This window comes from Phoenix dactylifera, chromosome 7, assembly GCF_009389715.1.
Source record: "Phoenix dactylifera cultivar Barhee BC4 chromosome 7, palm_55x_up_171113_PBpolish2nd_filt_p, whole genome shotgun sequence".
In the NCBI taxonomy this organism is placed as follows: domain Eukaryota; kingdom Viridiplantae; phylum Streptophyta; class Magnoliopsida; order Arecales; family Arecaceae; genus Phoenix; species Phoenix dactylifera.
The window spans coordinates 8,351,578-8,364,236 of NC_052398.1; the positions used below are offsets into that span (position 1 = coordinate 8,351,578).

Sequence of the window (12,659 nt, forward strand, 5' to 3'; positions counted from 1 at the left end):
CATCTACTTTCTGATATTATTCATCTGTTTCTGTGTGGTAGTCATTCCATTCCGTGCAGGAAAAAATTGACAAAACACGTATACCGGTTTGGTACCTATGACGAATGATAGTAGCAAAGATTTCTTTGCCGACCATTTGATGTGATATGAATTCGTCGACAAATCCAAATCATGAAATCTTGATTCCTAGATCTACGAGATAGATACATCCAAAGGAAGTTTTATCAAGCTCCTCATTGATTACTTGTCCATAACGGATTGTGCTCTTATTCAAAGTAGCCTGGTTTTCTTCACACATCAGAGGGAGGGGGAGAAAATCTGCCATACAAATTTAGAAACAGTTAATGGTTGGGATGGCAACCTATTCTTCCTCAGATATGTCTTCCTCTTATATCGATATTTTTTTATTTGTTCGGTACTACCTCTTATATCTTCCTTAGAAATTTCTTTTTTTCTTTTTTTTTTCAGCACAACCTGTTATATCTCCGTTAGATATTTCCTCTCTCTTATATCGATCATTGCCGCTTAATCTTCATCCTCACCTTGCAATACATATGGTGTGATCACAACCATATTATGTGTAATCAGAGAGCGAGTCTAATCAGCCATTTATTATGTGTGCTATACATATGGTGGGATCACATCCATCCATTTTTACTTGTTATTCAGATGACCCCATCAATTACTTAGTATATTTTTGAAGTAAATGGTATGAAAAATATAATAACTATTATTTTTCATTATTTTTTTCTTAACAGACCATTATAACATAAAAATCGACTGATACTTCGATTTTTACCTCCTTTTAAATAGAATAATATTTTTTTAAAATCCATTTTTCATCTTAAAACTCTCTAAAAAATAGTCAATTCTGATCATTACAACAGCCACCTGATGGCTTTGGTAGGAGTTCGTTACCACGGGATAGGGCGTTATTTAAAACTGTGATATAATCATAGAAACCAAGGTTTCTCAAAGACCTTTTCATTTCTACATTAGCTTTTTATTAAAAAAATTACTAATTATAAATTTATTATATTAATTTTTTTTTTTGATAAATCGGATGGCTGGTATAAATTTAATATAAATACATAAAATCAAAAAATAAAATATCATCGGATACCAGCCCCCGACCCGCCTAATAAGCCGACGGCCCCTCCTTAGTTAGTCCTTACGAGTCTGGCGCAGCGCCAATCCTTCCGAGGCCACTTCGCTTACTATTTTAATATGAACCTCCGATTTATAATGCGAAGCCCTAGGAGTTGCGGCAATAGAGGGCGAAGAAGAGGGGGGTGAAAGAAAACCGAGACGACAAGAGAGGACGGAGTGAGACGATGATGGATTCGTCCTCTGGCGGCGGAGATCCATCCTCCGGCGGCCTTCCGGTGCTGCCGGCGTGGGCCGCCGCCGCGTCCCAGCGGTACCAGCACTTCCTGGACAAGGCGACGCCGCACGTGCTCCGGCGGTGGCTGGGGTTCGGGGCGGTGGCCCTCGTCTACGCCCTCCGCGTCTGGTTCGTCCAGGGCTTCTACATCGTCTCCTACGCCCTCGGCATCTACGTCCTCAACCTCTTCATCGCCTTCCTCTCCCCCCAGGTCGACCCCGAGATCCAGGAGCTTGTCGACGGCTCCGGCCCCTCCCTCCCCACTCGCTCCACCGACGAGTTCCGCCCCTTCGTCCGCCGCCTCCCCGAGTTCAAGTTCTGGTGCGTTTTCTCGCCTTTCTCTCTCTCTCTCTCTCTCTCTCTCTCTCTCTCTCTCTCTCTCCCCTCCTTTTTATGAGAACTCTGTGACTAGTCGGGAATGTGAGTTCTTGTAATTCATTGTTTGCATTGACCATGTGCGATTGGTCCTTTTTGATCCAATTAGGGGAAAAAAAAATTTTTGCATGTAGACTTTGGAATTTTGATTTGGGAATGAGGTTTGATGATGTGCAGATAAAATATCTAGGCCGAGTTATTTAATGGAATGAACACCCGGAAATTGCAGTAGGAAAGGAAAAGAAAACAACGGTGCCTCTTTTGCAGATTATTTTAGATAATTAGAAATACTTGCGCTGCATGAGGCTTGTGACGAAGAGGCTGATCTAGATAAGAAGAAGCCTCACAGAACTGCTAGCTGCACACTCAGTGTAGCTCTTGAAACCAGGTTGGAATCTTCATTGATGTAGGTGATCTTCTTCCTTTTTTTTTTCTCAGTACCAGTTTATTGTTTCATTTTCTTCTCCTCTTCTTAGAGAAGATGGGATGCAAAGAAGGCAGCATAAAGGGAGATTTTTGACAGAAGACAATATTTTAGGTAATGCTTAAAGGTCAGTGCAAGTAGAGGGCCTATCTTATATATTGCATTAATTTAGCTTATGCAATCGGGGAGCTACTTTTCATGGTACTGCTAGACTTGGATAGAATGCAGGCAATTATGAATAGGCAATGCTCGATAAGAAATTCCATTCATCTTCAGGGCACAAATTATAAGCTGAAGTACTAAAATAGGAGGCTAGGTAGGATCTTAAAAAGACATTGCTAATTGTTGTTTATTAAAATAACAAACAATCCTTTGTAGCATGTCTTGGGCAATCTGTATTCTGAATGGAGATGAAATGGCCTGCCAACTATCCTCGACACTTCAAATCATTTGTATGCTTCCTATGCTTCAAGAGAATCCACAAGATTAACCTAGGACTAAGATGTAACTAATTTCACTTCTTTCTTTTAGTGCTAGTTGGATATCATGTCTGTATTTGAGGACTGATTGGCTTTGTGTTTAAAGAAGGAAGAGGCTAGTTTGATGGAATTAATTGGTAGGAAGGTTGGCTCCCCTGCTTCTTCTTCTTCTTCCACCTTTTGTTTTCCAGTTTTTCTTTTTCATTCCTGTGTTCTCTTCCTCCTCCATGAAGTACTTGCTTTCAATAATTCCTAGATCTGTAGAAGATCTGATTCCAGATCTTTTCATTTTTGCTGCAGCAAATTGCAACTTGTAAATGTGTGCCACTCTTATTTTAAACTCAAACACATCGCCAGCTCTGATCTCAAGCAACACTCAAGCAAAACTGATCACCTAGACCTGAAATTCTTCCAATTCCCCAAAATCTAGTTTGTAAAACAAAACTAGAGGCCCAAATCTCTAGGCTTGATTTTTTTGCCCTTAACTTTTAATATTAGATTTGCCATATCCTATATTTCTGGTCAATAAAACTCTCACATCACCTCTTGCCCTAAACCAATGAATCCTTATACGGAGTTTACATTGAATGGCATTGATTTACTGAAGTTTTCAATATGTCACCTTCGACATGTTAGTGAAACAGAAACAACTCAATGTTGTCAAACTGCATCCTTGAATGTCAACCATCAGAAATTGTATCATTGGTGTTGATAAGCCTCCATTCCGATGAATCTCATATGGAGGCAATTGTTTTGGCTTCTCCTTTTGCTAATCTGGCTCATTGTTTGAGTGTGTCCAAAACTGCAAATTTGTAGGTGACCTTATAAGAGGTATGCTTATCTTGTGCCGTTACCAAAAATATAGGTTTGCTTCCTGATCCCCCGAAACGTTCACTTGGTCAAATTAAAATTGTTAGAAATTGTTCTTTCAAGGTTTCAAGGTTCAGCCAAGATCAATCTGTTTCAGCCACAACTGATCTACTTTAGCGAAGACGGAACCAAAGCTAACCCCATAGTTTCAGGCTTTCAGCTAGTTCTTGGCCAAAATCGATCAGAATTTAATCAAAACTTACCATAAATGAGTTTTCTATGTTTTTCATTGGTGTTTAATATTATAGTGGAATATTTAAGCACATTTAGACTATAACGTACCGATCAATTGTCAATGATATTTTTTTCTGAGTTGGATAGTGTGGTAGACAATAAACATAAGGCGAATATTTATTTGATAAGCTATTAAGTGCAACATGATATTTTAACTGGTCAGATGGCATTTTATCTTCAAGTAATGCAATGCAATTAATTGGCTAAAAACATTCTCAATAGGTCGAGTTAAATGCGATAAGCAACTTTACCAAATGAGGAATAATTGGTACAATGATAAATTATGGAAACTTGTGAGTTGTAACCATTGTTGGTTGTACTGGTATCGAGTGCCATATTATTGAACTATCGGGTACTAATACAGTACCATACCAAGACATGGTATGCTAGACTATGCTAGCAAGGTACTGATATTCTTTTTTTAGTTTTTTAACCGAAAAATAATCTAACTGCGGGGAAAAAATAAAACTTTGAAAGAAAAATGAAACAAAAATTGAGCCTTGGCCCTAATCGTACCATTGATCTAATGATGAGGTGCTCGAGGATGGCGAAGAGGTAGATATGGGTGCTAGCACTGTACTTGCTGGCCTTAAGGATACAAGCAATCCGGCGAAGGGGGAACTGGAGGACAGCCTTCTAGGATTGGGAAAGGACTTGGAGACTAGGAATTCTCTTTGTTGCCCTCGATGGAAGCTGTGGAGATCATTTTCTTCTTGGATCGAGGGGGAAAAACCCTTAACCTTAACCCTAGGTGGGGGGGAATTGGAGCAAGGGATCGCATGGTTTCCTTTTACATACAGGAGAGAGAGATGATTTGAGAGAAGAGAGAGAGAGGTGGAGGGGGATTAATATGAGGTGTTCGTGAGCTTAGGATGCTTGGGTGAACTAGGAGTCTATCTGTATGGGGTAAAGACTAGTCAGTACCACTTGGTCTAGAGTGGTTCGGCCCTTGCCTCGAATTGGAGCCCTGAACTGTTCTAGTTTCTAGCCAGGTTGGTATGGTACGGGATGTACCACTCAGTTTGGAACGAGTCAACCAACCTTGGTTGTAACTAATGTTAGTTATTGAAGCACCAATGAAAGAGATAGGTTTGGTTACAATTTGTATGTTTGATCTGCATAATTCACCAATTTTTTTGTGCCTGATGCTCTAAAGATAGTGCAAACTTGACCTGCATGGGTTGTCTAAGTGTCCGCATGTCGCTTGGGCGTTTGCTGGCCAGTAGGCCGCATATGGGTGCCACCTAAGTGGCTAGGCATTAAGCAGGCAATTTAAGGTTTATGGAATGTTGAAGTGGGGTTCTTTATTTCTTCATGTGCAAAAAGTTTCTTTGTTATAGCAAGATTCACTGGATGAAGGCTAAGATCCCATGGCAGAATTCTATGGTGGTGGACCCAGTATTATGCCAATGATAATGTTCTAACCCCTTCTGGGCCAAGAAGGTTCACGTCTTGGTAGATTGATGGCCCATACCCTACTATTTGTCATGACCTTCAACATGGTTGGCCACTATTTGAGATAGGAAATCTTCCCTGAAGCCACATGATATCAGGATTAGAATAGCAATTCAAGACAAATGCGGCTTGGTTACGTATGTTAGGCTATCAGTTGATGATAAATGGGCAACTATCTTGCTTAAAATGAGATAAGTTTGTCAGCAACATGCTTGGACCTTGTGCTACTACTTTGTGGGTTCTGTGGATAAAGGGTAGCCCAACAGTATTGAGCTGCTTTTAGCAACTTGTGTAGTTTTGTGCAAGCATGATCATTTGAAAATATTGTCTTCTGCATGCTATTCAGCTCTCTTGGATTTCTTTGAAGGTTACCCAACCAAAACTAAATTAACTCATTAGTCTTATTTATATAAATACATATATGGATGATGAATAGTACATTGATCATAGTGTGACGTTATTAATTGTTAAAGCTTGGTTTTTCTATTGAACATGAACATGAATAAGAGTAATACAACATTCTAGATTCATATTTTGTTACTTTCTGGGAAATGAACATTATCTATTTTTGCGCAACTTGTTTTTTCCCTAAATGTTTTTGGTGGCTGAGCAGATAGTTCAGCTTAGTTTGTGAATGGTAACTCAAGAGAGATTCATTTGACCTGAATTCATGAATCCAAGCATCATTTGTCATATTACAGGTTTATTGGGTTGAAAGAATAGTACACTGATTATGGTATAACTTGCAGCTAGAAAGATATGCTCATTGTTAAAGTTTGGCTTTTCTAACATGGAGATTGACATGCAGAATTGTTTCCGGCAGAAAAAAAAAGACACATTTTTTTTTAATTTTGTGTTGTGTTTTCATATTGAGAATGAATATTACGTATTTGTTGTGTAAGTCATCTTCTCCTAAATGCTTGTGTAAGGCAAGCAGATACTTCAGCTTGGTTTGTCAAGGAAAATTAAGAGACTTATTAGACTTTCTTGCTACAGGATCTAATTTGCTTTTGTTTATGGGTTTAACCTAAGGTATTTCCTTTGTTCTAATTGCAGTTGTTATTAGTGTGACTCCACATTGCTGAATTAGATATGTTGGTCGAATAGAAAAATAAATTTATTTGTTAAAAAACATGATTTTTCTAATATAAAAAACTGTATTGCCCCAAAAGAGACATCCAAATGATCCGTTTTCACTGTTGTCCTTTTTTCTTTTTTAAGTCATTTGCAGGCCATTCATAGTTGTCAAAGGTTCAATATTATTGCGATATGCTGGAAAAATGTGGTGCAGGTTTTGTTATGAATCAATGACTATCATTCCAATGGAACCAGTGAAATAGGCATGCCTAGTGTTTTACACAGTCCATGATGTAGTTTCTCCTATTGTCATTCAGTAGTTGGCAGATAGAGTAATAAGCTTGCGCCCCTTTTTGTCCCCTGTGCAGGTACTCTATTACAAAGGCCTTTTGTATTGCCTTCATATTGACATTCTTCAGTGCGTTCGATGTTCCTGTGTTCTGGCCTATTCTGCTCTTCTACTGGTTGGTCCTATTTACAGTGACAATGAAGCGGCAGATACTTCACATGATAAAATACAAATATGTTCCCTTCTCCCATGGGAAGCAGGTAGCTCAAGCTTCATATTAGTTTGAGTGATTACCTACTTTCTTAATATGCCATTGTTGACCATCGGTATCTCATTTCAGCGTTACACTGGGAAGAGAGCAGTTTCTTCAGAAGATGCAAGCGTTCCTAGCAATTCAACTTGATGTATCTTTAACTGCAAACGCTGTCAATAATGAATTAATGCATTCCAAGGAGTTAAAGATAGTTTGATTCTTCGTACTGTAATACTAGGTGTTCTTTTTGGCAGACGAGAACCTTATGTTAAAAAGTTCAAGAAAAGATTTGGCTTCCATGGCCCCGGCCGGGGGAGCGGGCGTGTGGGAGAGCGCGTGAGAGGAGGAGCGGTGGGTGGGAAACAGGTTGGTTTTGTGCGACCTTGTTTTATTCGGTTATATGAGACAAGTTATGTTACCCCTGGGCAGAGCATTTTGCAATATGGAACATTTCCTCGCAACAACTGCAGCTTATCATACTTAGTGAAGTTATTTTTATACATAAGCAGTTGTTGGTTGTTTCACCAAGAAAAAATCCATTATATATTTGGCTGTAAACGTGGGGAAGAAGAGGTGAAAAAATTATGACCTCTTATTTCCTACTGAACTTCGGATTTAATGCGAGCCTTGGCTATCTTGTATGAGTAACAAATCCATTATACATTTGGTGCAAAGATGCATTGCTTGAATCTTGCATATATGTATGTATAATGAAGATTTAATTTGTGCAGAGCTCTTCATATACTAAGTGGACATTGATATTAATGATGCCAGAACTAATATACCGAGATAGGGAGTCACTACCCAAGCCTATATATATAAGTAGAAACAAAGTAGAAGTCAAAAATAAATAAATAATAAGTCTACCATCTAAATACAGAATTCTTTGATGTGTACACTGAGTATGCAGTTAAATGCTCGATCATGGTCTGCATATGCATGATCAGTTACTTGATAGGAGCAATGTCTCTAAAACAACATTGAGATTCAAGCAGAAAAGTGGAAACAACAAAAAAGAAGCCAATGAAGAAAGTGGAGGTGGCATACAATGTTTAGTTTCCAACATTTATGGAGAGAACAGAAAAAAGAACCCAAACAAACGAATATGGCCCTTATAATTCTGCATCAGTAAAAGAATACGCATCTTCACATCTCATATCTCATTCTATAAAAAGAAAAAATAGATGCAACGGTATCAAGTCCTTCATTTGATAGTGTGCAAAATTTCTCAACACTCAGATTCTTGGTTAACACTTAGGCCATTAAACTAGATCAAGATTCTCTGAACTCAAGTAAATATCAGATAGATAGTCACCTAGCACTCAGCAGCAAGCTGTAAGTACCAAAAACTACCCCACATATAAGTTTTAAGGATAGCTGTTTGAAATCTTTTTTTGGGTAATATAAATTCAGATGGCATCAGTAACTGAGGTAAAATTCCATTGGTCTATCTGTCCTGTTAAAAACAATTGGATTTACTTGTACGAAAGTAACATTAGCCGAAAATATTTCTAGCCATTCTCTCTGAGGCTGCATTTCGTCAGAAAGGACCCACTCTAATGAAATCAGCATATACCCACTGAATACCTACTACTACAACCACCTACAGTTAATATCAGAAGAAAATAATATAAGATCAATCTTCTTCAGCTTTCGGCAAGAGTCCAAATAATATATCAAGTTACATGAGTACAGGCAACTCTAAAGAAGCAGAAAAAGCACATATATTTTATTCATATCAACTCTATTAAATTAAGAGAGCATTAATAAGACTGAAAAATTATCTAATTCTATAGGAATGTAAAGAAATATAGCAAAGCCTCCTTGCTTTCCCTGGGCCATCAAACTTCCTGAGGATGGATGTACACCAACCCAGGCTTTACAGAAGCAGAACTTCGATGAGGTAAAATTTTATCTGCCTGCAATATAGGCAGAACCCCGGTACCAATTTAACTGTGGTTGTGAAGTTGTCACCTTTGGTCACAAACTTGGCCTGTCGAAGCAAATGCAGCAACCAACTAGGTTCCCATTATAGAATAAGACTCCTACAAGTGCTGTTACACAAGTGCGAATCATTATTATCTTAGAGAAAGTTATTCTTAGACATTTGAACTCGTCAAGAAATCCTATTTGGTTTGTAAGTACCCAAGTCAACAGTTATTTATACCAAAAACGAGCATGTTAAGTGCTTGAATAGGACTAGAAGTTTGATTCCAAGGAGTATTGAGTCTCAACCAATCGAGGACTCTTATCAGACAAAGCATTGGGTAAGAAACTACCATGACAGCTACATATAAACATATTTATCCTCAATGACATTAGACCGACAATTCAACATAACATGACTAATGCAAACATACCAGCAAATGTAGTAAGCTAGCATATGAACAGAGTCTAATACTTGGGATGATGTCTGCAGCCCCTAAAGAATAAATGAAGGACCAGGATATTCGTTCTGAAGTGACACTTAGAAATATACCTAAAATAGTCAAATTAAGGACAGGCACAGGGTACAAAACATGATGGACATTTATACCTTCTCTAAATGCAAAATTAAAAAGGAAAAGCTAACAAAAGCCAACCACTAAGCTTCTGCATCCCAATCCGAGAACATGAAGGTCTAAGTTGAACCCAATATACAAATATGACAACAATTTATCCCTCAGAACCACCGACAAACCATGTGAGACCAGGGGCAGAGTAAGATGTAGATTTAAATTTATTTGAGAATTAAACATACGAGCAACAAAATGGTAGTCCTATCTAGGCCACCATCCATATGAGAGCACTCACCACTCAAACTCCAACATGCAGCTGACACAACGATATGAAGCACAACCAACCAAATCAACCACATCATAAAAGCACTAATACCTGAAGGGCTCATAATATGCATCTTCCACCACCACAACTTTCAAGACCAATCAGAAGATATGCAATCCAAGGCAAAAGTACAACTAATAAAAATAATATTCCATCAATGACTTAGTAAAAGATGTATGGATAAAATTACGCCTGAAGTCAAGTAGTGTGAAAGTTAATCATAAAGGGAATTTACCCTTAAAAATATATCCAAAGTTAAGATGCAACATGTTTTACTAAATAGGTGTCTTAAAGCTGTCAAAAGGTTATAATAAAGTTTAAAGTTGACATGAAGGACGACAAAAGAAGAGAAAGGTAATGCATAATAAAATTACACAATAAACAAACATAAATAAAATCATCGTGTGTGAACCAGTTATACATAGTTCATTCAGGTTCCATCTAAAACCAAATACTCCCAAATAATGTGTATCTGTAATTTATTTTTCAGAAAATCATTTTCAGTCTATTGATTCAAGAATATTAGGTCAAACACTTAATCATGGACCAGATCAAACTCTCTTCTCCCCCGTTCCTTCTCTTTCTAAAATGAAAAACCATAATGTATATTGATGCATGATCTGAAATGTGAAATATTATCTTTGCTCTCCTTCACAAAATTTCCACAAGCATAATCCTTCAACAGCTATACCACCCTACTTGTTGTGGCAAGAGAAATGTCTACACAAACCACTATATCTAAAATGTCTTTCCCTTACTGGTGTCATCTCTAACATTCCTCGGACAGACTCATCCCAAGCATTAAATTCCTCCGTTTTATCATGAATTGACATTCTTCATTGGTGCCACTCCTAATAATCTTTCGATGTGCTAATTTCAAAATTAGTAACCCCTATCGTATCATAAGTGCACCTCTGGTTCCCTTTGTGTTAAAATCGTTTCATCTCCAACAGCCTTAGTCCCAGGAAACATTCTAGTTCATACAATATAGTTGATCAAATAACAAACCACTAAGATTTTTAGCTTGTTCATTGAAATCTTAGCACTACAAAAGACACATCTCAAATGCTTTCCCCATGCTTTTAATGTTAGAGACATCTTTTTTCTATCTATATATCCTTTTTAGGAATAGATCACAGATTTGCTATATAAACTTGCTCACTTGCAATAAGCACAATAAGTATGATCCCTTCAAAAGGTCCTAGTAGGAGAGAAAAAGGAAAAGGGGAAGGGGGGGGGGGGGGGGGGGGGGGGGGCACATCAATTGTTTAAAACATTAAGAATAAGAACGAAGGCATCATTTAAGAATATTAAAATACAATATGTTCTACTGTAATATTCTCTTTATGGAGCCAATAGAGCCACATTGGTCAAATTTTGCATCCATAAAATGGCTCATAAAGTGACTTGTAAAGAATAGGAGTAGATCAGATGGAAAAACACAAGCCATGTTCGTGATGGAAAGTGAGATTTTTATACAAAATTGTTATTGCACAAGGGTGTGGATATTGGTGATCGAGGCAAAATGCTTATTTTTCCAAATTACTCATTAAGTACATCAAAAAACCACAACCTAAAACTCATGGATTGACTACACAATAAAAGTTAAAGATATGAGTAGGATAAACTAATTCAATTAACATATAAAAGGCAATAACAGAAAAAAATCTAGTGGTCAACAATGCAAAGAAAATTATTGTATCGTATCTAATGGAATGAGGAAATTATAGTCTAGCATGTCTTTATGAGGAACATTAAATACTGACCAACTTGAAATTAGTCAATCCCCCACCCACCCCCATATATATATATATATATATATATATATATATATATATATATATATATATATATATATATATATATATATATATAAGATAAAAATATGAATTTTGGGGGACTATGGGCATGTGTAAATTGATTCTAATTTTTTTCATTGATACTGATTTTATATATCAATCGAGTGACTTTATTTGCTCGTGGTTCTCTACCGATCAATCAATCTACGTGAATACTTGCCCCTAGTTACCTTGACGAATATTGTATTTGCTTTTAATGTTTCTAGTCATCATTTTACTTGCATCAGACATGTATAAGAACATCGGTGATGATCTTGAAGTTTCCACTCATCATATTACTTGCATCAGACATTTATAAAACAATAAGCCCATGTAATTTTGTGATATCTTAAGTTTATTCAGTAACTTTGAAATTTGAATCATCACTTCAACAGGCAATTAATTCCTCAAACATTTTACAAATATCAGAAAACCACATGATAAAATTAATTTATATTACTATTTGTCTGGAAAGTCTAAAATTTTCATGACCCAACTTACTATTTCAGAAGGAAGTTTTTTCTAATTGAAACGGAAAATTCGAAGTCTCAGTCTGCAAAATTATAGCTCAAATCTTGCTTGATGAAGGGAGTTCGAGACACAAGAAAAACGAACAAGAAATAATTAGACTATGGTTGACTTGTTAAATTCATTAAATTAAGATCCTTTTTAGAGTCTATGAAACAGACATAGTCAAGGCAGCGCGGATAGTAGTTTATAGCGAATTTACTGATTCAAATCTTTATATAATGACATCAGGTTTGTAGACAGCCCTATCTTTAAATTTTTGAAGTCTTTCTTTTGGATAGAAGAAAAACTGAAGGTCAAATAGAGAAAAAGTAAATTCTATAAGTCCCTTTCACTCACTCAAAGTCTTCGACATCAACGTTCCGAAGAAAGTTATGATTGAGAATTGCTAAACCATCTCGAAGCTCCTTACGACTGTTTATGATACAAAATAAGATTTTAATACCCTATGCTTCGTAAAATCAGGTATCCTGACAACTAAAAATGATTTGCCTCTTTGTGATTGTCCACAGATTCAATTCAAATTCCTTAAAAGGTGTTCATCCAAGCAACAAGAATTGGCAGTTCAAACAGCTAAACAATCTAACCATATTTAATTCATATTCCCAGCAGTAAAGGGTATGATATCAC

At 37.0% G+C, this 12,659-nt stretch overlaps 1 protein-coding gene across 1 annotated transcript; it reads left to right on the forward strand.

The window, feature by feature from the left end:
• Positions 1–1,172: 1,172 nt before the first annotated feature.
• On the forward strand, positions 1,173–7,538 carry LOC103714286 (protein RER1A-like). The gene is made up of 3 exons (XM_008801486.4): positions 1,173–1,705; positions 6,667–6,847; positions 6,928–7,538. The coding sequence occupies exons 1-3, from the start codon at positions 1,335–1,337 to the stop codon at positions 6,988–6,990; spliced, it is 615 nt and encodes a 204-aa protein (XP_008799708.1). The 5' UTR covers positions 1,173–1,334; the 3' UTR covers positions 6,991–7,538.
• Positions 7,539–12,659: the final 5,121 nt, after the last annotated feature.